Here is a 26,034-nt window from a genome sequence, read left to right as displayed (position 1 = left end):
TTCACATATATATTAATCTCTCTCTCTCTGTAAAAAATATAGTTTATGATCCTTTTTCATTAACGTATGAATTTTTATTGGCTAATGCTGAGATTTATGATCAGAGATGTTGAAGCATAGATTAATATCATGGCTTTTAAGACATCATTAAAAGAGTTTTTTTTTTTTAAGGGGAAGGGGCGGAAAAATATGCTACTGCACGCGGCGACAAAATTTCTAGGGTTGGCCCTGGGGCCAGTCCTGGTGAATATGGTGTTTGAGGTAGATATTGAAATCCCAAGTCGTATATTGTCTGTTGGATTTCATAAGCAGGTGCATTGTCCTGCAAAAGCAACACGCCTCTGCTTAGTTTCTCGAACCGATTTTCCTTCAGTACCTCCTTCAATTCATTCAGAGCTACTGTAACAGTTTCACCTTTCTTGAGGTAAGGTAAGGATTACACCATCCATATCCTAAAAGACAATGGCAAGAACTTTCCCTGCTGACTGGTTCGAAACTTCTTTGGCCATGGAGAACCTTTGTGTCTCCACTCCATTGACTGTTGTTTGTTCTCTGGGTCATAGTGACGAAGCCATGTTTCATCAACGGTTAGAATATGAGCTAAAAAATTTCACGAGGATGAAATCCCTTTATGAAATGTTCTTTTAACATCTCAACTATACCCGCCTCAGTGGATATCATTCGCTGCAACCAGTATGCCCCTCCAAAAAATCGCTTTCCGAACGAAGTAGGATAAATAGTAGTTATAAATAATAGGATAATAAAAAGATATATATACCTCTCAAAATAATCCAAAACAAACAAAATAAATAAATAAATAAAAAATTGCACACACATCTTCGCCCCCACACGCCTTATAATTCATTTTTCGATGAATTGTTGTTTTTCGATCAATTGCGTTTCGATGAATTGTCTTTTCGATTAACTGCTCATCGGTGAATTGCTTTTTCGGGGAATTGTCTTTCGATGAATTGCTTTTTCGATTAATTGTTGTTCGATAAACTGATTTTCGATGAATTGTTTATTCGGTGAATTGCTTTTTCGATGAATTGTCTTTCGGTAAACTGTTTTTCGATGAACTCTCCGGATACCAGTTTTGTACATACAAGTATAGCAGTTCATTCAAAGAAGCCGTGATTGCTGATTTTATTGGCAAATCTGCTTCTGCCATTGAAGATAAGCGCAGGTTTTGAAGTAACTAAAACCATCATGGTATATGAGGCGGGGGGGAGGGGCTGGAAAGTTCTGATAAACACGTAGAACACAAATGATATTAAAGCAACTGATATAACCACAAGAAAGGACATACTAGTAGCAGAGTTATGAAGGTAATTTATATTTTTATATGGTCGTATCTTGTGGTTATATCCGGTTGCTTTAATATAATTTTTGTTCTTGGTGTTTATTAGAACTTTGCAGACTCTCCCCCGTATATACTGTTGTCCCAAACTATGTACGTGCGTGTCCACCAGCTGATTTATCTCTTTTAAAAGAGAGAGAGAGAAAGAGGGGTGGGGGGGAGTGATAATCCTTTTTTTTTTTTTCCCATCATCTGAACACTTGATTGCCTTGGTTACTCTTTAGTTGGAACCAAAGACGATAAGTCATTCTTCAGACTGCGCCATGGGGAGACTGTCTGCTTCTCGACAGCAGTAAGATGCATATTCGACTCCATTACAGCTGTCACCATGATAGGTTCCTTATATTTAAGAGAACAATCCCCATAATATAAGAGGGGAAAAAACTTGCAATGTGAATATTGCAGTTTTTCCCTCTATAAATGATACACGCATGTTATTCAGCTAACGGCTTACTTTTGTACGTCTGGCATCCGGAAGGACATCCTCTTATGTAAATAATAAAGAAAAACTGCTTCGATAATAACTTCATTGATGTAGCTAGTCTGGGTTATACTATAGTATCGCTTTCATGCCGAACATTTGGAAATAGTAGTGCACATCCTTGTCATTCAGACAAGTGGAAATGGCACTTGTCTCTGTCATCAAACGAAAATTTTTATTGTAGATTGCAAAAAGCATACACATTAGCTGCCGAAGACATACTTGTAATTCTATTTAAAAAATCGCAACCGTAGAATGATGTATCTACAAAAAGTCACATAAATGAGTCAACAACCTATTGCCTACCAGAAACTTTCAGTGGATCCCTATGAGAGCATTCGTCTCCTCACCCCCTTTAATGTCCCCATTACATTTTTTAGGGATTTCAATACTTGGTAAGTACAGAACTGCATAATTCTAAACTTCATTAGTGAGTCGTGTAAGATTTATTACGGAATATTCTGGCAGTTCTCCTTTTTATAAAAGTTTCAGTAAATTCTATATAACATGTTATGAAAACACTAATTTAAAATTAAATTAGTGTTTTCTTTCTGTAATTTCTGTAATCCGATGCGGTTTCTTCATTGATGAACTTAAGGCGATAGAAGTGGACTATGATGTTGTAACTAAAGTTTCATCTCCTGTTTGGTGAAACCTTCCGTGATGCAGGTGTCCAGTGACTTAGCTAAAACAGGAAGTTGATCCACTTACAACGTCTTCCTGTGACAGTAGAAACTAACAGCTGTTGTTTCCATTGTGATTCCTCTGCGTGCTGTAAACACACCTGGCGTTAAAATTCGTCCGATGCACTCATTTTCCACGTGTTCATCATTAGGTTCTTTATAAGTATTTTTAACATTTAAAACAAGCCATAATGAGAACTGATCCTGAAAATACTCGTCAAAAAACTTAATTGCATTTCATCAGAGCATCTGAAACCAAATTAGCTGCGGAAGCATCAGGGTCGATAGAAAGGAAATCAATTTAAAAATTGGGCAGTCAGTAACTTATGCCTCCAAGATTACTCTATACCCTTTCATGCACCCGGTGATCCCATTCATTTGGGAAATGAATCGCGGAAAAGTTCACAACTCAATAAAGAACCAAAATCGTGCAATTTTATTTTGAAAATCAGCACATTTTTGGCGAGTGAATAATTTCGCGAAGATCTGCAATTAATTGGCCATCACGTTCTTCAGATCTGAGCTCCAACTTCTTCCTGTAGGATTACTGAAGGAAAAAGGTGTATGTGAACAAGCCCCAGATAATCCAACAGCTGAAGGAGAACATTCGTGCAGAAATTGGGGAGCTGCAGCCAGAAACATTAACAACTGTCAATGGAACATATCGAAGAAAGGGCCCGCATTTGTGAAGTCGAAAATGGAGGTCATTTACGTGATGTGGTTTTTCATAACTAATTAAAAAAAAAAAACCTCGAAGTTCTGTATTTCATTATAACAAAAAAAGAATACAAATATTTAATAAATAAAAAAGATTATTAAATGTTTATAAACACCTTTGTGAGTTATGGGCTACCATGTATTATGATTTTTCCCCCCCCATGTGCTTTCACAACCTCTTTGGTAGGTGGAGCCACTTCGTTTGTTGTTGAGATTCAAATTCGTAACGTTCTTAATTGTTTGATTCTGCTATTAAAGTTTTTCCTAACTTTAATAGCAGAACTTTAGAACGCCAAACCTCCGTTCTGGTCAACATTTAAATAATAATATTTCAAAATGCGTGTGCTTCAGCTCAGTAGGTACATATGTTTTTAACATCCACTACCACATTTCAAAGTTATAAGATAATAATTTGATTATTTTTGCATTCAAGTTTCAAAATTTTAACACCTTTATAAACCTATCAGATTGATATATGTTAATTTGGAAATTTAAAGCTTTCCAAGAAAGTGCGAGTTGATATTCCATATACTCCCTCTCTTTTTGTTACAACGTTACATTTTCCAAAGCGTAAGAGTGATATCATATAAGGATAATCCTTTATCTTTCTTCGTTCATGATAAGCTTTAGCAAATTAGCTTGAATCCACATATTTGAATCGAGTGGGCTCGGTGTCCCCCTCTTTTCCCCTCTCAAGGATGTATTGTAAGAACACGTGCAGTAATATGCTTCATGCACAAATGGGCACGTGTGTGTATGCTATTAATAAACAACTGGAGACCATACGTTAGAAGAGTTCTTGAGCTGCACTTAGTGCTAAATTTAGGCTGCATGTTTGTCTAGGACAAGGCAGTGTAATGTGCACAACTAAAGCCCTAATATTAGAACAGGTGCGATAGACATCGATATACAATGAATACACATTTGAAAAGGAAGCATATACGGTACAAGAAAAGCATATATATATATATATATATATATATATATATATATATATATATATATATACTGTACAAGAAAAGCATATATATATATATATATATATATATATATATGAAAATGATATAAGCTTGGTTATTTTTACTCTTAATCCCAAGTAAGCAAACAGTTAAGTTTGCGCCTGAAACGTAGTTCAAGTCTAAAGATGGTACAACACCAGGGCAACTCATTGTAAAGGTAAAGTTTTATCCACCTTTACAATGAGTTGCCCTGATGTTGTACCATCTTTAGACTTGAACTACGTTTCAGGCGCAAACTTAACTGTTTGCTTACTTGGGATTAGGAGTAAAAATAACCAAGCTTATAAAATTACTTGGTTATCCTAATATATATATATATATATATATATATATATATATATATATATATATATATATATCAAGAGGAGTAAAATGGGTGAATGACATCATTAAACAAGAACTTTTCAAAAGGAAGATATCTATGATCATAAGGACTTAATTTGAAAACAATTTTTCAAGTTCGTATTATATATATGGCGCCACCACGTGGGGTAACAGCTAATTTCTTTTTATTGGTGTTCATCCATTTAGTAAGGTAAGATGTCTCGGTATTAGAACATTTTTGCTTCGTGTGTCATATACCAACCAGATCGTAAATCACATGAAATACCGATGAAGAACTAAAAGCTTTCTTTATGTTCGAGGTAACCACGATGAAACTACAGTAACATAATAATCCGTTCATACAACGCTTTTCAATTATGACCAGTGCCCATTTAGGTGAGAACGGTGGGAGATGAATTTCATCGCCCGGTGCGAGATCGCCGCCCGGCTGCTGCTGCTTTCACCAACAAGAAGACGCGTAAACCTATTAACATTATTGGAGGCCCGAAGTGGCTTGAAAAAAAGTTTCATGTTTGGTCTCTAGAGCAGGGTTTCCGGACTATGTAAAAAAATAAATTAAAAACACAAAAAAATAGAAAATTTTATTTAAAAAAAAATCCTTAGCCCACCCACGGTACAAAATGTTCTATAGGTGTGCATATAGCGTTTCGTGGTTGGGAAGCTACATAAAAAAAAAAATATTATTGATATAATACGATGCTGCATTCGCTCATACAAAGTTTCCTGGAATCAACCGATGCGCAGTATTCGTGAACTTAGTTTATTTACGACGTCGTGGTTCGCCACATTTCTTTGTATTTAAGTGTTTCGCTGTGAATTATAAACTGTTTATCATTTTATTTTATTGTTGTAATGACAAATAAAATAGTTTTAAAAAAAGATTAAACAGATAAAAAAGCAGTAAGGATATTGCTGCTTTCACTAACAAGAAGACACGTAAACCTATTAACATTTACAGGCTAAGTTTAAAATTATTAAATTTAGTGACGATGGTGTATCGAACACTGAGAGGCCGCAGGTTAAACTCAACTCGCACTGCTGTTGTTACAGTTGATAAACAAAGTTATTAGCGAAGTGCAGAGTACTATACTAGTCAAGTTACAATTTTTTTTTTAAACGTGACAATCTTATTGGAAACGGAAAAACTTCGAATATAGTGTAGATTGATGACCAAACTGGTTGGCGTGTTTCCTTAAGCCAAACTATTGAGAATATTTTTTTCATTTACGAAAATTATTCCACATCTGACGTAAATAAATACTTTATTTACGTCAGATATATGACTGCTAACGTCATTAAACCAATACATGCATCTATAAGTGTGTGTGTGTGGGGGGGGGTAATGATTCCCTATGCGACAAAATTCGCTATACGGCGGTAGTCTATAACGGTTGACTTCCCAGAGAATCATCAGAGGATATCAAATAGATACTAAAAAAAGTGATACCACAACTATACAGAGTGCGGTTTAGACATTAAGAAATAGACTGAGACTGTATTTCATCCTAAAGATGTTTTCAATAATCATTCGGCTAGGCATAGGAAGTGATCACAAAATAGATGGGGAATAACAATAGAGGATCGAATCAACAGAGGAAAAAAACTAAATAAAGCAAAATATGTGGAGATAAATATGTTAGTAGCCCACAAAAAATTATACCAGGACTATTACATAAAATATTACGCAAACAAAGAAATAACATGGATATACAAAAGTATTAATTTAATCATTATAGAAGTGCGCATAAGATTGTAAGAGATGAATATTAAAAATAAAAAATAAAAAGCTGTCAGAGAATAGGAAAAATCTGTTGGAAAAGAGACGAAAACAGTAAAAAATATCAAAGCGAATAAAAAGGGAAGAGTGCATAGAATACAAAGGACAATAACAAAAAAAAAATGAAAGTATTACGGAACAGTCCAACAATAGGAAATATTAATAAAGATAAAAAAAAAAGGCATAGTATTGTAGAAAAGATTAGAGTACTTTTAAAGTACTTTTTTCCGAATCGTATAACCACAAAAGCACTGAAAACAAGATTACATGAAAGCCAGAACAGGAAGAAGAGAATATCTGAAATACAAAAATTTGAATTAGAACAACAATGAAAGATACGAAAAATAATTTTAAAAAACCAGGAGAAGATGGAATTACAACTGTTATGATTAAATCTGCAAGAGAGATCAGAACTCAAAAATCATTTAATAAAGAAAAAAGATAATCAGACAATACGTTAAAGATACGAAGCAATTTTATAAGCTAGGTTTTAATCCTTTTGCCCAAGTAAGCAAACAGACAAGTCAAGTTTGCGGCTGCACGTAGTGCAACACTAAGCAACTCGTTGTAAAGGTGGAGTAAGCTCTGATCACTTTCCTTAGAATTTTCCCCTAATGCAAAGCACATTTTCTTGCGGAGATGTTTGATGTTATGCATTAAGGTAATGATCAATACCCATAGCATATATGAAGAAAAGAATTCGGGGCTCAGAGGGCTTCTGGCAAAGTAAAAAAAAGTTCTTCTCTATGGTAAAATAAAACCTGAAAGTAGAGCCAAACTTTTCAACCAGTCATTCCGGTTATGATATACTGATCAGAGATGTGGCCAATAACCAAGCGAATACTGGACAAAATGAGAAACTCTCTCTCTAAATATGGAGAGAGAGAGAGTGATGGCACTCTTCACTTTTACGCTCATACTTAGGACAAAATAAAGAATGATGACATAAGACAAGAAATAAAGTTGGGTATAGGGGAAGAGATTTTAAAATAGGATTGGGCAAGATATTGCATGGATGAAAAGTGATCGATGGACAAAGAAAATCACCCACGACACCTATATGAATAAAGACGAATGCCTAAATGACCAGAAAGATGAAAAAATAACGTAGTGGAGATGGTTAGCATCGGAAAGCCTTCAACAGAGAGAACTGGAAAAGCCTGTGACCAAAAAGGAGAGGTAGATAATGCACCTGAATACAACCTTTTTAATCCTTTATCATTGTTTTCCTCTCTTATTTGGACATAGTTGTTACCGTTCTTATCTAATTTTATGAATAGTAGGTTTCATCCTGTTATGTGGTTCGTTATTGAAAATTAAGGAGATAATATATAGTTATATTTTATATATAATACATAATATCTTTCCTAATTACGTTTCTCAATAATATATGAGCGCCTCCAATCGTTTCTCTGTACGTTTATTGAAGCTCTTCCTGAATGAATGTTGACGAAATTTGGTGTCTTTGGAATCTTTACAACAATTTCAGTAAACCATCCTAATTTTGGGTTAAATCAGAGAATTTTAAATAATAGATATGAGACAGTGATATCGAACTATTTGACAGAAACGAAATTCTATATCTATATGTTCACTGGACATCCGCAGATGCTGTATGGTCACTACAATGCTCAGTGATGTGCCACGACAGGCCTTGCCATGTAGACCTGTTGTTTGCTTTTTTGGAGACTTCGAGACTCTGAAGCTTAGTTGCTCCACACACACACACACACACACACACACACACACACACACACACCATCCATTCATCTCACTGATGGTCTATCCCTTCCTCTTTTCCCAGGAACTTGCTGTTCTGAGAAGTCCTTCTTCCATCCTTTCAATGTGTCCAAAATATTTTAACTTTCTTCTGTCAATATCCTTAAGAAGGAGCCTTAAAATTCTACTGATCTTTTCTAACACCCATTCATTTGTACGTCTTTCAGTATATATCCTCACCAGCCTTCTGTAGCACCACATCTCAAAAGCAGATATCCTTTTCTTATCTGACTTCTTTAGGTTCCAAGTCTCACATCCATAAGTCGCTGTTGAGAAAAACAACTGCATTCAAAATCCTCAATTTTGTTCCCATGGCGATAGATCCATCCTTCCAGATGTTATACAAGTCTCTAACTATTGTTTTAGCCATTCCTGACTTTCTTCTGAACAGCAATTCTTCACATTAATAATGGATCCCAGGTACTCACACTTGCTGACTTCCTCAATTCTTTTTTTTCCATTAAGGTAAACTTTTTTCTCAAGAGCTTCCCTGTTTGTATTTCCTTTGAGAACCATTATCTTTGTCTTTCTAGGATTGCGTTGAAGTCCTCTGTTATTAATGATCTTGTTAACTTTGTCAAGAATTTGTCCTAGTTCTTCCATGTCATTACAAAGGAGTACTGTATCATCAGCATACCTCGGATTACTGATCAATCTACCTCCTATCCTAATTCCTGTCTTGAGCTTATCCGGAAACGAAATTAGAAAAACCATTATTTGATAGGATGACCTTCACTAATGGAAAAAATCAAGACTGGCAGCTTTCTTATTGATATCGCAGATGATGATTAGTGTAAGGTGTTTGTACATTAGATCTTATGGGTTAATTTTTGGAAGGAGTTCAGTGATGTAAATTATTAGCTATAAAACTGGGAATGCTGCAAATTCTTATCCATAGGAATGTTTTTCTTTACATGGCCGATTTAAAGTGACAAATTAACTAGGTTGAAATAAAAACTTGGGATGAAAAATAATTATTTAATTAAATTAATTTTTTTTTTTTTTTGTTCAAAGCAGAAGTTCGGTATCTTTATTTATTTATTCTATACCAGAACCTTGGACAAATTTTCTGCTTTTTCATCTTTATAGTACTCGCCCTAAATCTTTGTGAACTAAATGCATATATCCGAAAAACATATTTTAACTTGAACTGATTTCAATCTGAATATAAACGTATGGGTGTACAAGTTTTGCTTCGCTTTGCTTGCCAACTAATATCTCTCCCTCTCTTTCTGTTCCCTCCCCTCCCATCCTTTCCGGTGGTTAGAGGCCAAGATAGTCAGCGATATTAGTAGAAATTCAAAAAAGAAATTTTGTTTGGATATCCAAAACAAAATGACAAATTTAATGACAATCTCGTAATCCCGAACTCTCACAGTTCGATTTTTCATCCCGTGGGATTACGTAATAGATAAAGTGTACATGCATGACTGGATTTACCATAAAGTAGACAAGCTGCTCACTGGAAATATGCTTAGGGATTATCATTAAACAGTTTAGGGCCCCACGTCATTGCAAGAGACTCTGAAAAACTATTAAATGTAAAATTTACTCATTAGAGGGAGGCCTTTACGTTATAGCCTAGGAGCCAAAGGAACCTTAAATCCGGCCGTGTATATCAAGTGACTCCACTACAATAGGTAAAAAAAAGACCAAATTAAAGACTAAAAATATTGGAGCACGCATGGTAAGACCTCAGTTTTACGTTACTGAATTTGTTAACATTTCAAACCAAAAACAAAGCGAGCGAGCACACACACTAAGGAAAATTTTTTGAAAATATGAAAAAAATAAAAACTTAGACTGCAGACTGTCATCCACAATATCTGTTATTGCTTTATCTTATTTTCATGAATATTTACATTTAAAATAATACTCGCATTCCTTTCCGGAAGCTTTCTATATATGAAACCGTGTAATTATTCCTGTTCAAGAAAGTCTGAGAGAGAGAGAGAGAGAGGGGAAATCAAGAATTTAAGTCTCCTCTTAAATTTAAATTTAAAATATTGGTGATGCTATTCAAGTTTATACAATAAACTAGATATCATTTTTATACTTTTTGAAGTTTTGTAACACACATACATAAATCTATTGCAGCCGCGATATTTACTCTTCGATTAGAAAGACCTGCGTTCGAATAGCTACAGTTCAAATGAACATGATCTAGCCATTCTTATGATGATGTTTTCCTCTCAGAAAACAGATGCACTGAAAGGAGAATGCACACATTTAACAGATGTTATTTACACACTGGCTTCATACAGTTAGTTGCTTCGGTTATACATTAGTGTCCCCAAAAACTAAGGACAAACTACATTTTTATTGTATATGGAAAAAAAAAAAAAGAAGAAAAGTCAGTCATGACTACAGTCAAACGTGTACATTAAATTATTTTCAGCATAATAATACATTATATTACATTTTCAGCATAATAATACATTATATTACACACAAAAATGTTATAAATTTCATACAAATTAAATTGCAATACGTTTTGGCAACTAAGTGATTAATGATTTCTTGAGGCAAACTGGCCCTGCTCTTCCTTCAGAGCAAGGATAAGTTTATTTATTTTGCCTTGTTTATTTTCTTGAGGGAAATTTCTAGCAGCAGTGTGGTAGAGTCATCCCTATTGTGTCCCAAACATAATCTATGGGGTTGAGATCTGGGGGAGCGTGCTGACCACTCAATTTGATTAATACCCTTGTTTTCCAGAAATGATCTGGTGTGGCATTGTCATCCATAAAAATGAATTCTTCACTTACAGCACCACAGAATAATCGAACATGACATTGAAGAACTTTGTTGCAATATCTTTCACCAGTCATAGTCCCTTTTTCCAACACTTGTAGCTCCGTGCTTCATTACACATAATGCCTCCCCACATCGTGACCCCAACACTGCTGAATCTATCTCTTTCAAGAACATTCTTGCGAAGGTAAGCAGTACACGTTCACAACATCAAGTGTCATTTAGAAACATAGGAAACACTAAAATGACTCATCTATAAAGAGTACATTAGCTCATTTGTGTCTTGTCCAATTTTTATGGATACAACACCACTGAAAACGTGCTCTAGATCAGCGCTTCCCAAACTGCGGGCTGGTCCCCTTAGGGGCTGTTTGTTTTGTTGAGGGGGGGCGTGAAATAATGAAAACAAATTTAAAATGTTTTAAGACTAAGTGTGTGCAATGTCAAATGTGTATGTAAGATGCTAAAAATGTAATATTTGCATTTGATTTTTGCAGTATTTGCTGTGTATGTTTTGTATTGAATATAAATACAATAAATATTATATCTGTATTATGAGTTTTTTTGTTTTTTTTTCGATGGGGGCCGTGAAATATTTTAATTTTTCCAAGGGGCCTTTACATCCATAAGTTTTGGGAAGCACTGCTCTAGATGAGCTGTGGATAAAGGTATGCAGACAAAGGCCTTCAGACTTATAGGCCCACTTGTTGCAGACATCTTGCCACAGATTGTGGAGATATCCCTGTACATATGCTTGAATGGGGCTGAAATGCATGCTGACCCGCTGTGGTGCGTCGATTTGCTGATTACGTTTTGCTGTTATATCCAAAAATCTGTCTTCATACTCTATGGTGGAGCGAGGGTGACTTCTTAGCAAATGTCTGGAACAGATTTCAAGCTCTCTGGCAATATCAGTAATTCTGCGGCCTTTCTAGTTTTCCGATAATTCTTCCCCACGTGAAATCATCTAGATCACAGGTCGGCAACGCAGTGCCCGTGGGCACCATGGCCCCGCAGTGAATTTTTAGTGCGCCCTCAGAGAAATTATTGCTTTGGAGCTCGCAGCGGTAATTTTGCAGTGTAGATCGCAGTATATCTCGAGAGATACATTCATTACTAGTATGTGCTAAAATGCAAGAAAACAAAGAAAAAACACTGCAAATATAATACATGGTGGTACAAATTAAGCGAATATTGAATCCAATATTATTTCATAGCCGAATATAGAAACTACAAGAGTTTCGTGCCAAATATATAGAAACTAAAAGTTTCTACGGATGCAAGCATAAGTAGTGCCTTATGGGCAACTCGTAGTAAAGGTGGAGAAAGCTCCAGACCTCTTATTATTTTCAATAAATGTAAAGCACATCTTGCAGAGGTCAGCAACCTTTTTAATATGAAGAGCGCAATATAAATTTGGAAAATTACGGAGGGCAAGACAGGCATTTTTTCTCTCATTTCAGGCTTAGAAATTCTATGATTAGTTGTTTTTAAGAAAAACGAGATTCAAATTTTAACATTATTTTATTTACCTCGCTTTTACAACATATTTTCGTCACATATGAATGAATATAAAATACCATAAAAAATGAATACAAAAAGAATATTCATGTTAACAATTAGCATGTATCTGTCAGATCAGATGCGAGTGCGTTGCTTTATCAATCATAATGACACATGTATTTGTTTATTATGCAATAATAGTGTGGCTATTTCTAAAAAAAAAAAAAAAAAAGTGATATAGAAAGACATTTCAAAACCATTGATGCCAATTGTAATTTTAAGTTTAATTATTTAAATCAGGAGGAGTCGGCAACGCAGCGCCCGCGAGCATCATGGTGCACGGAGTATTGCGCCCTTCATATTGAAAAAGTTGCTGACCACTGAACTAGATAATGTCGTTGAGACATTAAAAGTATTAATAAATTGATACTGAAATATCAATGAATTAATATATTTGCAAATTTATTAATTCATGAAAAGAGCTTCCTTCAAGCACAATTTGTTTAGCGCACAGCTTTTTGCACTAGCACAGTCTTTCATCCTCTGATGAAATGATCAAATTTTAAAGTCTCAATCCTCATGTGCCTTCCTTTACATACTGCTTAAGATAGTTGTTTCTGAACAACTCGAAGTTCATTTTCCTTATTCCCAAAGACTATCTCTGTATTCTATACTGTCATAATTAAAATTCCTCATAATAATCTTTTCTTGTTCAATAACTTAAATTGCTTATAAATTTCTTTCTCACCACCCTTCACATTCCATAGCTTATAACAGCATCTGAGTAAATATCTCTTCCTGTCAACCTCCATTTGATGTCAATAAGATGATATGAGTTGATGACATATCACCCTTTTTCTTAAGGGAATGCTCCAAGGAATTGGCAGTAGCATTGACATGCCTATTTAATAAAAGTCTTACAACAACACAGGTTTTCGAGAGTGGAAAGAAGGTAAAATTGTTCCACTGCATAAAGGTGATAATAAGGCCATTGCCACAAATTATAGGCCACTGTATATCTGGAGTTGTGGTTAAGGTACTGGAGAGATTGCTGACAACTAGGATACAGAAATGGGTTGATAACAGCTGTATTCTCTATGGTTATCAGCATGGGTTTGTTAAAGGGTGATCTTCTCTTTTGCTCATGGTGGGTTGAGTTCCTCAAAGACGAAGTTTTGCCATTTCTTTCTGTCTGCTGTCTTTTTATGAAGTTCTGTTATGGAGTTTAAGTGGGTGCTTTCTTTAATGTTGTCAATCCATTAATAACCAAACATATTATTAAATGGTAGAATTGAAAGGGTGATCATGTTTTATAAATTTGCTTATGTAGACAAATATCTTGGACAAGGGATGCATATACAGTAGTATACTTAGATTTTGCAAATGCTTTTGATAGACTGTCACACAACAAGCTGTTAAATAAACTGAAACAGAGGGATTGGATAACAGACTTCTGAGTTGGATCAGTGACTGGCTATCAGATAGGTATTAGAAATTTGTATATGGGGTGCAGTATCCCAAAAGAGGAAATTCACTAGTGTTGTGCTTCAGGAATCTCTCCTGGGGTCATTATTGTTCACTTTGTATAATCATATTGGGATGAGTTTAATTGGTGATATGCAACTGTTTGCAGATGATGCAAAATTAGAGAGAGAGCCATGCAGCATCAGACAGATGTTGTGGCCTTAGAGGATGACTTGAATAGATTGTATGAGTGTGCAACAGTATGGACTGTCAGTTCAATATTGCAAAGTGTAAGGTTTTGAAATTTGGTAAGCAACAATGGGATGGAAAGCATACACTTAGTGGGGAAGCTTGAAAGGAGATGAGAGATCTGGGAGCAGTGGCAGACAAGGACCTGAAATTCAGAGGCCATATTACACAAGTTGTGAAGTCGTCACATCAGATAATAGCAATGATACAGAGGACCTTGACATGCAGAAATAAAGAGGTTATTATTCCATTGTATAAGCCTTGATCAGGCCGCATATGGATTATTGTGCACAGATTTGGTCACTGGGTTTTCATGGTGAGAAGGATATGTTAGAAAGGGTCCAGAGAAGATTTACAAAGGTGGTAAGTGATCTTTGGAATGTGAAGTATGAAGACAGATTGGAAGAAAGGAAATTGCAAGCCCCATAAATGGGAAGAGGAGGAGGGGGATATGATTGAGACATAAGTTATCAGGTTAACACAGGAAAAAATTTTCATAGAATGGGAGAGGGGAATAGAGCAACAGGCCTCCCTGGAAACTGTGTAAGGAGGGTGTGAGCAGGAGGAATGAGGAGGTTCTTTGCATGGAGAGAGTGGAATACGTTGCCTGAGTGTTGTGTTGTGAATGTAGATACATTCAATCAGTTTAAGGCTTGGTTTGGTGTGATGCCCTTGATGAGTCTCCAACATCATGGAGGTCATGTTAATAATAATAATGATAATGAAAATTTTCTTACTGCTATCGTAAGTGAATACTACCCCTTATTCAGAGGGATATTTATATCAAATGTCCTGCTGCAACATAGTTTTTTTTGAAAATAGAGGTAGTTGATTACTGTATTTGATTTGCATGATGCGAGACTACCTTACTTACTGAAATGACTTGATATTCACTGAGGGTCAAGGGAAGGTACCATTTGTTCTTTTCTAGAACAGGGTTCCAGGTTGTCTAACCCTTATTCATTCACGGTATCAATATATACATTTTATATACATGTTTACAACTTTACCTAGTTTGGAATTGTCAAAAAATAATACTTCAAGAAGTTGAGAGATGGAAGGGATCTCTGAGTGTATGTGTTTGGCTGAAAGTTCAGGATAATGGATATCCATGGAAACTGGGCAAGAGTGTGATTAGTAAGGGTGTTAGAGCTAGGTTTTTTACTTTTAGAGTGGTGAATGAGTGGAATAAGCTGCCAGAGTCTGTTTTGGGTGCTATGACTGTGAACGAGTTCAAGGCAAAGTATGATAGATATTGTGTGAATGTTGAATAGTTGATGAACATGATGTTCAGGGCCTCCCTCGATGAGTCTAGGGACTCCTTGGAGTTGCCTGTAATAATAATACATTGCAAGCATTAGAGATTAAAATAGGTTTTATCATTATTACTTGACACCTACAGGGAGTCCAAAGACTCGTCGAGGGAGGGCACCTACTCTACAACTCTCTGTCTCTACCACTCAATCCTCCAACTACAGTGAATCACATCACATATACCAATGCCATCTACTGCCCACCACCACTAGTATTTTCATACACAATCACAAACATCCATGGCAGGATTCGAACACGCAGCCGTTGAGTGGAGAGCAGATACGGTAACTACGTCGGCTTTAATAAGAAGAATAATAATATTAGCCATATCTGCTAGGCTTTATTCTTCTTCTGAAATGGAAATTTGTACTAAAGTTATTACTATCCCAAAACTACTGAATTTCTGCTAGACGATATCATAATAAAAGGGAAAATAGAAGATTTTATGCTACTAGACACTAACCTTCTTGAATGTTTTTTTTTCCCCTCAAGGTAGGGTAGTTGCTACTTCAAGCCTCAGTATCACACAAGTTTGAATTTCTTACACAGAAAGATATTTCTTTTGAATAGGAAACTAAATACACTACTAAATTGCAATAGTTGCGCTGTGCAAAGTGTATATAATTTAAAAAAAAAAAACACTTTTTTTTTGCATTTGAAACATAGAGTAACTTCTGTTATTAATTACAGCACCACCTCGCTTATTAGACAGAGTTCCATCATACTTAGAAATCCCCAGAGGTCAGAAAGTTAAACTGAAATGTGCAGTGTATGGGCATCCAAAACCATATTTAGTGTGGTACCGAAATAATGAACCAGTTTCCAGTTCCCTCCCTAGAGTAAAGATGGCTCGAAATAGTCTTACTATTCATAATGTAGACATTGAGGATGATGATATCTATGCTTGTCAAGCTTCAAATGAATATGGTGTACTATGGAAAAATTTTACTGTGAAGATTATAGGTAAGCACCATCAGTGTTAGTGCTGTGTTATCATTTTTTCCCTTAAGGTTAAGAAATACAAAGTTTTTTATAGCTCGCATGTATATTCATATTCTGTTACTGCCTGCCATTGCAGAAATTTCTTATTTTCTAGAATTTATTTTGAGACAATTCTCTGGTGTTGGTCTAACCCTGTCCATCACCCTTTGATTCCCCCCTCCCCCATTAATTTCTTTCTGTTAACTGATACCCAGATCTCTCTCTCTCTCTCTCTGATTTTTTGTTGCTCTTGACTGAAACTCAGTCAACTTAAGGTCTCATACCTTTTGTCATTTAAAAAAAAAAAAATTATCATCAGACCTTGGAGTCCAAAGATCATCATAGGAGGTCTCTCTCTCTCTCACACACACACACAGTTTAGTCATACTGTGTCTTAATGCATTCACTGCCTCCACACTCAGGCAATGCATTCTAATCACTCTACCATGCAAAAAAAAAAAAAAAAAATCCCCCCTTCCCCACACACACTACATTCTTTTTATACAATATCCAAGGATAATTGCTTGTCTTCCCTCCTGTTTCCCCACATTCTATGAAACCTCATCCACACTGATTTGGTAATAACCCATTATCAGTTTATGCTTCAGTCATACTCTCCTCTTATCCACCAAGCTCTGCAAATTGCATTCCTTTGATCTGTCTTCATAATCAACATTCCAGAAACCAGCAGCCACCTTAGTCAGTCATTTTTGGACACAAGTATCTTCTCATCCTTTTGCAAACCAGGAGATTATTTCTGTGCATAATAATCCATATCTGTGGCTTGATCAAAGCCTTATGCAATGGAACCATGATATATCACTGTCTTCCATATTGTCATAATCTGCTCTGCTATCCTCACAATTTTAGCAATGTATCCCTGAAATTTCAGATACTTGTCCACCATCATCCTGGATCCTTCATCTCCACCACCACCACCTCTAAAATCTCTAAGATTTGGGAATAATCACTAATTGTATATTCTACATTGTCATGTGCTATAATAAGAAATAAAATTCCAGAATTTATGGTTAGCATCATCATCATCAGGGAAAGTTTTGCGATGTTGAAGGAGGAAGGGGGGGGGAGGAGAAGGAACCTGCTAGACTTCATATGAGCAGAATTAAATTACAGATATGATTAGAAATTGCTGACAACATTATTATAAACATTTCCAAGTCTGTAAAGAGCGGCATATTATACAGAATATAATATAACTCTCTTTTACTTTTTTAAGTCTGTGCCTGTGGGAGATGTGAAGATGACTACTACTTGTATATGCCAAAGATATTTTAAATTTTTTCTGTAGGTATTTATTTTTTTGACATGGAATGGTTTATAAATCGCTGGGTGGTAGGATTGTTTTCTTATTGAGTTTTTAAAAATTTTTTGTTGTTGAAGGAATTATGATATTTTGTATGCACTTTTGTAAGAAAGGTTTGCTTTAGCAGTCTATTTGCATTTTATGATAATGTGATGAATATGCAACCAAATATGATATCTGCCTTCACAAAGGCATTTGATTGGTCAACACATGGCAAGTTTGTGTAAAAGCTGAGGATGAATAATAGATTGGTCAGATAGGACACTGGATATCCGAATAATACAGAGTAGCCCATAAGTCACAAAGTGGTTTGTGAACCTGGATATTTTTTTAATCAAAAAACTTAACTTTTTTGATTATTAAAAAAATCTCCAGATTCTGTATTTCATTATAGCAAAAAAAATAATAAGTTATTAAATATTTCCCTTTGTGACTTATGAGCCACCCTATACAAACAAGTTATATATGAAGAGAAAGAGGGAAAAGTAGTGTCCTAGAAATGGAATGTGAACAGTGGTATACCACTAGGTTCTGCTCAACAGCCAATGCTGTTCATTATATCTTAATGATACTTCATGTGGACTGCTCAGGAATATCCAGTTTTTGATGATGCAAAATTGGAAAAGTTTATTATTATTATTACCCCAAGACCTCAAGGAGTCAAAGACTCACCTGGGAAGTCCTTTTATCACACACACACATCTCATTATACCGTGTCTTAAACACACTCAAACTCCTTGCAGACACCACACTCTCAGGTAAGGCATTCCAATCATTCACAACTCTGCACGAAAAAAACCTGCCTCTCACTCCCCTACTTGCACCCTCTTTATACATTTTCCAGGAATGACCTCTGGTTCTCCCCTGATCTCACACTATTCTCTGTAGAACTTCTCCACCATTGATCCTATAACAACCCCTTACCAACTTGTAGGTCTCTATCATATCTCCCCTCTTCCTCCTATCCACCAGCCTCTGCAAATTACATCTTCTCAATCTTTCCTCATACTAGACATTCCAGAGGTCAGAAACTACCTTAGTCACTCGCCTTTGGATCCTTTCTAACATCTCTTCATCCTTCTGAAAACCCGGTGACCAAATCTGAGCACAATAGTCCACATGTGGCCTAATCAAAGCCTTATACAATGGAACAAGAATCTCCCTACTTCTACACATCAGTGTCCTCCGCATCATTCCCAGAAGCCTTTGTGTTGTCTTCACAATTTTGGCGATGTGTCCCCTAAATTTTAGATCCTTATCCACTATCACCCCCAGATCTCTTATTTCCTTTACCTCCAACAATATATTCTCACCAAGCATAAATTTTGCATCCCATCTTTGTTTTTCAAATTTTAAAACCGTACATTTTGCAACATTGAGCTCACATCCCCATTTCTGTGTCCAATCACTCAATTTATTCAAGTCTTCTTGTAAGGCCACAGCATCTTCACTACTCTTTACGGTTTGTCCCAACTTTGCATCATCTGTAAACAACTGAATATCTCCATCCAAATCTTCGCCAATATCATTAATATACAAGTTAAACAGTAATGGCCCTAAAACAGACCCCTGAGGCGCTCCACTAGTGACTTTCCTTTCCCTGGATGTTGCTACTCCATACACAACTTGTTGATACTTATCAGATAGCCAGTCTCCAATCCAATGCACTAATCTAATATCCAACCCCCTCTGCTCTAGTTTGACTGTCAACTTATCATGAGGTACTCTATCAAAAGCCTTTGCAAAATCCAAGAATATTACTGTGTATCTTTCTCCTCTCTCCAAGGAAGCAGTCACTTTATTGTAATAAGTAAGTAGATTACTAAAACATGACCTCCCTTTAGCAAATCCATGCTATCCATCAAAGATAATACCATTGTTGTCAACCCAACTCCGGATCCTAATTCTCACAAGCTTTTCCAACAACTTAACCACAACACCTGACATACAGATAGGCCTATAGTTTGATGCTTGAGTTCAATCACCTCCTTTATGAAGTGGCACAACCTTGCCCTCCTTCCACTCCTTAGGAACTTGACCCAGTGCAAGACTCGTATTAAAAAAATATGTCAAGGCAGGTGTCAACTCCCTGGTAGATTCCTTCAAAATACATGGTGATATATTATCAAGTCCCACAGCAAGAGGTGTTTGGGGAGTTGAGTAAACCAGATGTAAATAAGGCTGTGGGACTTGATAATATATCACCGCGTATTTTGAAGGAATCTGCCAGGGAGTTGACACCTCTGAACAGTCGGTCTCTCCTCCCCATCATCAACTGCTCTCAATCTCTCCATGAAGTCACATTCACAAGATTGAAAGATCTTTATGAACTGCTCATTTAGTATCTCCACCACACATTCTGCAACAGCTGTCTTTATACCATTTTCTCCAATCAATGTCATCCTTCCATAATCATTCTTTCTTTTGCTGCCTACATATCGAAAGAACTCCCTAGGATTCTTTTTGGCTTCATTAGCCTAAAACTGCTGTTCATAGCTCTCTTTAGCTACTGTCACCAACCAAGTCACCCTCCTTGCCTGGTCTTTGTAGACCTCATGAAATTGGTTATTTCACTTCTCTTATGCTGCCTCCACAATGCCCTTTTTCTCTGTATTGCATGCTTAATCTCTTTATTCATCCATCTCACACCTACCTTATTTAATCTTCTCACCCATGCTATACATTTAGACATTGCATCTACTAAATATTTTTTGAAAATCCCCCAAGCTGCATTGATCTCTTTTCCAGCTAACTCCTCATTCCATGCTACCCTTGCAAGCTGTCTCCTGAGCTCTTCATAATCACCCCCCCTTGTAGTTCCACATACACCCTTTTCTCACAGGGATCCTCACACTGCTGGCAACCACTCAGATAATCACCTCATGGTCACTCTCACCAATTGGCAGATGATTTGACACCTCATTTATAATTACATCCTCTGATGAGATGATCAAATCCAAGACTCTTAATCCTCATGTGCCCTCTGTTACATACTGTCTGAGGTGGTTATCTCTCAAAAACTCAAGAAACTCATTTTCTTTACTTCCAGTTGCTATCTTATCATTCCAGTCTGTATTGCCATAATTAAAATCACCCATAATGATCACCCTTTTCTTATTTGTTTGACTAATTTGGTTATACATTTCATTATCACCACCATCCACATTACCTGGTCTATAACAACATCCAACCATGTATTTGATTCTATTCACCTCTACCTCACACCATACTGCCTCAAAACCACTGGCACTATTTCCGTCTTGCATCTCTACTTTGTATGGACATAACTCTTTCTCTATCATCAATAGCACTCCCCCCCCCCCTTTTTTATCCCTTCTATCTTCACGAAACACATCATACTCTTCCATCTCTATTCCTGTCAGGATGTCATCCTCTTCCAACCTGTCACTTATTCCGACAATCTTTGGGTGAACAGACGCAATTAGTGCAACCATTTCATCTGCCTTGTTTCTTATACTTCTAGCATTTGTATACAAACACAACAGCTCATTTCTGGATCTACAGCTAGTTCTACTGATACCACTCACCCGATGTGATCTCTCCATGGTCGACTGGGGCCATTTCCCTATTTCCCTTTCTGCTTCTTCATTTTAGAACCCTTTTCAATTCCAACTGTTTCCTCTTGATCCCTGGTCATCCCATTCCTTTCCTGCCTACACATGCTCTCACCTCCTCTTGGAGCATCCACCTTTCTTACGCTGTGTACCCCTGTCCACTCTGAGCCTCCCCATTTCCCTGCTCCTCTTGCACACCCATTCTCTCATTTTCTATACTCATACCACTCACTTCCCCATTTATATCCACCTCTTTAATCTCTCCTGTCTTACTCGCCTGCTCTTCCACATCACTTCCCTCTTGATCTGATTCATTCTCTCTATTCACTTCTCAACCTTCCAGCAGCAGTCTCTCCAAGCGACTCACACCATAACCACTCAAATGCAATCCATTGCTCCCATACAGCTCCTTTGTTCCTCAAACTCATTCCACACATTAACAAACTGTACTCCCATCTCCTCACACATTTCAACCAGCATATCATTCATAATCCTTGCTCTCTGCCTCATTTCACCACAGTCATACCTAGGCATCACACTGACTACCCTTCCTGTCACACTATTCTCTTTTATCCTTCCAAGCAGCCTCCTCATATCCATTCTGACACGCTCTTTGTCATCTCTCAAATCATTCATACCAATTAATACTATTAACTCTTTTGCTCACTCCTGTCTCATATCCAATGCCTCAATCACTCTACTCATTTTACCGCCTGAAAAACATACCTTGTGCATTCTATCCTCTAGCACACCTTTAATAATGGAGTCGCCATACAATGCCACTCACTCATCTTTCGTTAACTCTTTCATGCCATCATGATTTATTTTAATAGTTTTGACCTTAATTCTCTTAATTTCATTCCGCATCCATTTCATTTCTTGCCTCATCCAATCCAATTCAACTTCTGAATCTCGTGACACATTCTCTCTATCATTCAGTCTTTCTAACTCTCGACCCCCTCTTCTCGCTTTCATTCTCATTCATCCTTCTTTGTTTCTGTACTTTCAGTTTAACATGCATCCAACTTTCGCTATCATTCTTTTCACTTTCACTCTCATTTATCCTTCTTTGTTTCTGAACTTTCAGTCCAACATGCATCCAACTTTCACCATCATTCATTCTTTTTTCGCTATCATTCATTCTTTTGATTTTTTTTCACTTTCGATTTCTGCATCACGCCATTTCTAGTTTCTTTTGTTCTCTCAATTTCATTTCCTTCCGCCACTCTTGCCTCACTTTCGTCCCTTTTAACATCTGTTACAGTGTTCTGGGGGGGGGGGGGGTGGGGGGGGGGGGGGGTGGGGGGGGGGGGGGGTGGGGGGGGGGGGGGGTGGGGGGGGGGGGGGGTGGGGGGGGGGGGGGGTGGGGGGGGGGGGGGGTGGGGGGGGGGGGGGGTGGGGGGGGGGGGGGGTGGGGGGGGGGGGGGGTGGGGGGGGGGGGGGGTGGGGGGGGGGGGGGGTGGGGGGGGGGGGGGGTGGGGGGGGGGGGGGGTGGGGGGGGGGGGGGGTGGGGGGGGGGGGGGGTGGGGGGGGGGGGGGGTGGGGGGGGGGGGGGGTGGGGGGGGGGGGGGGTGGGGGGGGGGGGGGGTGGGGGGGGGGGGGGGTGGGGGGGGGGGGGGGTGGGGGGGGGGGGGGGTGGGGGGGGGGGGGGGTGGGGGGGGGGGGGGGTGGGGGGGGGGGGGGGTGGGGGGGGGGGGGGGTGGGGGGGGGGGGGGGTGGGGGGGGGGGGGGGTGGGGGGGGGGGGGGGTGGGGGGGGGGGGGGGTGGGGAAATTTATAAATATTAAATTTATAAATTATATATATATATATGAGATTTTATATATATATATATATATATGAGATTTTATATATATATATATATATATGAGATTTTATATATATATATATATATATGAGATTTTATATATATATATATATATATATGAGATTTTATATATATATATATATATATATATATATATGAGATTTTATATATATATATATATATATATATATGAGATTTTATATATATATATATATATATGAGATTTTATATATATATATATATATATATGAGATTTTATATATATATATATATATATATATATATGAGATTTTATATATATATATATATATATATGAGATTTTATATATATATATATATATATATGAGATTTTATATATATATATATATATATATATATATATGAGATTTTATATATATATATATATATATATATATGAGATTTTATATATATATATATATATGAGATTTTATATATATATATATATATATATATGAGATTTTATATATATATATATATATGAGATTTTATATATATATATATATATGAGATTTTATATATATATATATATATGAGATTTTATATATATATATATATATATGAGATTTTAAAATTATATATATATGAGATTTTATATATATATATATATATATATGAGATTTTATATATATATATATATATATATATGAGATTTTATATATATATATATATATATATGAGATTTTATATATATATATATATATATATATGAGATTTTATATATATATATATATATATATATATATGAGATTTTATATATATATATATATATATATATGAGATTTTATATATATATATATATATATATATGAGATTTTATATATATATATATATATATATATGAGATTTTATATATATATATATATATATATATGAGATTTTATATATATATATATATGAGATTTTATATATATATATATATATGAGATTTTATATATATATATATATGAGATTTTATATATATATATATATGAGATTTTATATATGTATATATATATATATATATATATATATATATGAGATTTTATATATATATATATATATATATATATATATGAGATTTTATATATATATATATATATATATATATATATGAGATTTTATATATATATATATATATATATATATATATGAGATTTTATATATATATATATATATATATATATATATGAGATTTTATATATATATATATATATATATATATATATGAGATTTTATATATATATATATATATATATATATATGAGATTTTATATATATATATATATATATATATATATGAGATTTTATATATATATATATATATATGAGATTTTATATATATATATATATATATATATATGAGATTTTATATATATATATATATATATGAGATTTTATATATATATATGAGATTTTATATATATATATATATATATATATATATATGAGATTTTATATATATATATATATATATGAGATTTTATATATATATATATATATATATGAGATTTTATATATATATATATATATATATATATGAGATTTTATATATATATATATGAGATTTTATATATATATATATGAGATTTTATATATATATATATATATGAGATTTTATATATATATATATATATATATATATATATATATATATATGAGATTTTATATATATATATATATGAGATTTTATATATATATATATAAAATCTCATATATATATATATATATATATATATATATATATATATATAAAATATGAGATTTTATATATATATATATATATATATATATATATATATGAGATTTTATATATATATATATAGAGAGAGAGAGAGAGAGAATTTGATTGATAGAAAATTTGTTTATGACTGAACTAGAATGGATTTGGAATTAGGAGCCTGGATCAAGTTTTGTTCTGTAAGGAATTGGAAATGCAAAATCAGATACACTAAGATTATTAAGGGGGAATGGGGATGGCATGCTGGAGGTGAGATGAGAACAGGAAATATCCAAGAACACTGAATACATTTTCTCAAGATCTTAATGGGACAGTCATTAAAAGGGTTGAATTATGATTGATCTTGTATTAATAATCTTAATGTGTGATTGTAATTTAGCATGCTTTTCTTTCTCTTGTGATGAGAAAGTATTCTGATTTGAATGTACAAATGATATTTATATTTACTGGTATTTATTTTCATGTTGGGATAAGCTGTTTGATTGGCATATACAAGGAAACTGCAAAAACTTAGCAGTTTGTTGACTTTATGAATGAGAAGCAAAAAGAAATTGCCTGAGTGGGTGATTGTATTCTAAATCAGTGCTTCCCATTTACCTGTCCATGGCAAATTCTACTAGTCCACAAAACTTATATATATGAATCACACCCACACAAAGAGGCAGCAGGGCCTATAGTTCTTAGGGATAGTGATGGAATGAAAGATTGCTAGGAATGACAGGTTTTGGTGAATAGGCAGTTGGACTGTAAAGGAATGTTGGGCAGTTGTTGCTTGAGTTCCTGTAGATGTGCTAAAGGTAGATAAATTCAACTAGATTCTGTGAATCAGCTGAGTAGATTCTATTAAAATTCCTTACTTTTTAAACTTTACAACTTAAAAAAGATCTAGCACTTGATTCACAAGGTAAATTACAGTCTAAGAGCGTCTCTCAACTAGCACTCTGCAAGCTCATCAAAGTTGTTTGATCCACAAGCATTTTAAAATATAATTTCAGACATGATATTGCCCTTTCATTCATAATTATCATTATTTGTCCTCGTAATGATCCATAATAAATATGTTCTTGCAATAAAAATAAACAAATAAAAATTATTACAGAATTGGACAAGGATAATCACATAATGGTTCTGAATTCTAGACTTGTGAATATAGTTGTAAAATGAGAC

At 35.3% G+C, this 26,034-nt stretch overlaps 1 protein-coding gene across 3 annotated transcripts in view; it reads left to right on the top strand.

The window, feature by feature from the left end:
- The window catches only part of LOC150107299 (fibroblast growth factor receptor 1-like), a 334,528-nt gene that overhangs the window by 135,891 nt on the left and 172,603 nt on the right, over nucleotides 1–26,034 (top strand). For 2 of the 3 annotated variants that reach the window (XM_090391806.1, XM_090391804.1), the window contains one exon: nucleotides 16,133–16,405. The exons of the other annotated variant lie outside the window; for it this stretch is intronic. In XM_090391806.1, the coding sequence (XP_090247932.1) occupies nucleotides 16,133–16,405 (273 nt within the window). The remainder of the gene's footprint in view (nucleotides 1–16,132; nucleotides 16,406–26,034) is intronic. 3 annotated transcript variants of the gene reach the window in all.

This window comes from Typopeltis vanoorti, chromosome 4, assembly GCF_054136105.1.
Source record: "Typopeltis vanoorti isolate ZY-2024b chromosome 4, IOZ_Tvanoo_1.0, whole genome shotgun sequence".
Classification (NCBI taxonomy): domain Eukaryota; kingdom Metazoa; phylum Arthropoda; class Arachnida; order Uropygi; family Thelyphonidae; genus Typopeltis; species Typopeltis vanoorti.
Note: the sequence above shows the minus strand (reverse complement) of the source record. Positions and strands in the feature narration are given on the sequence as shown.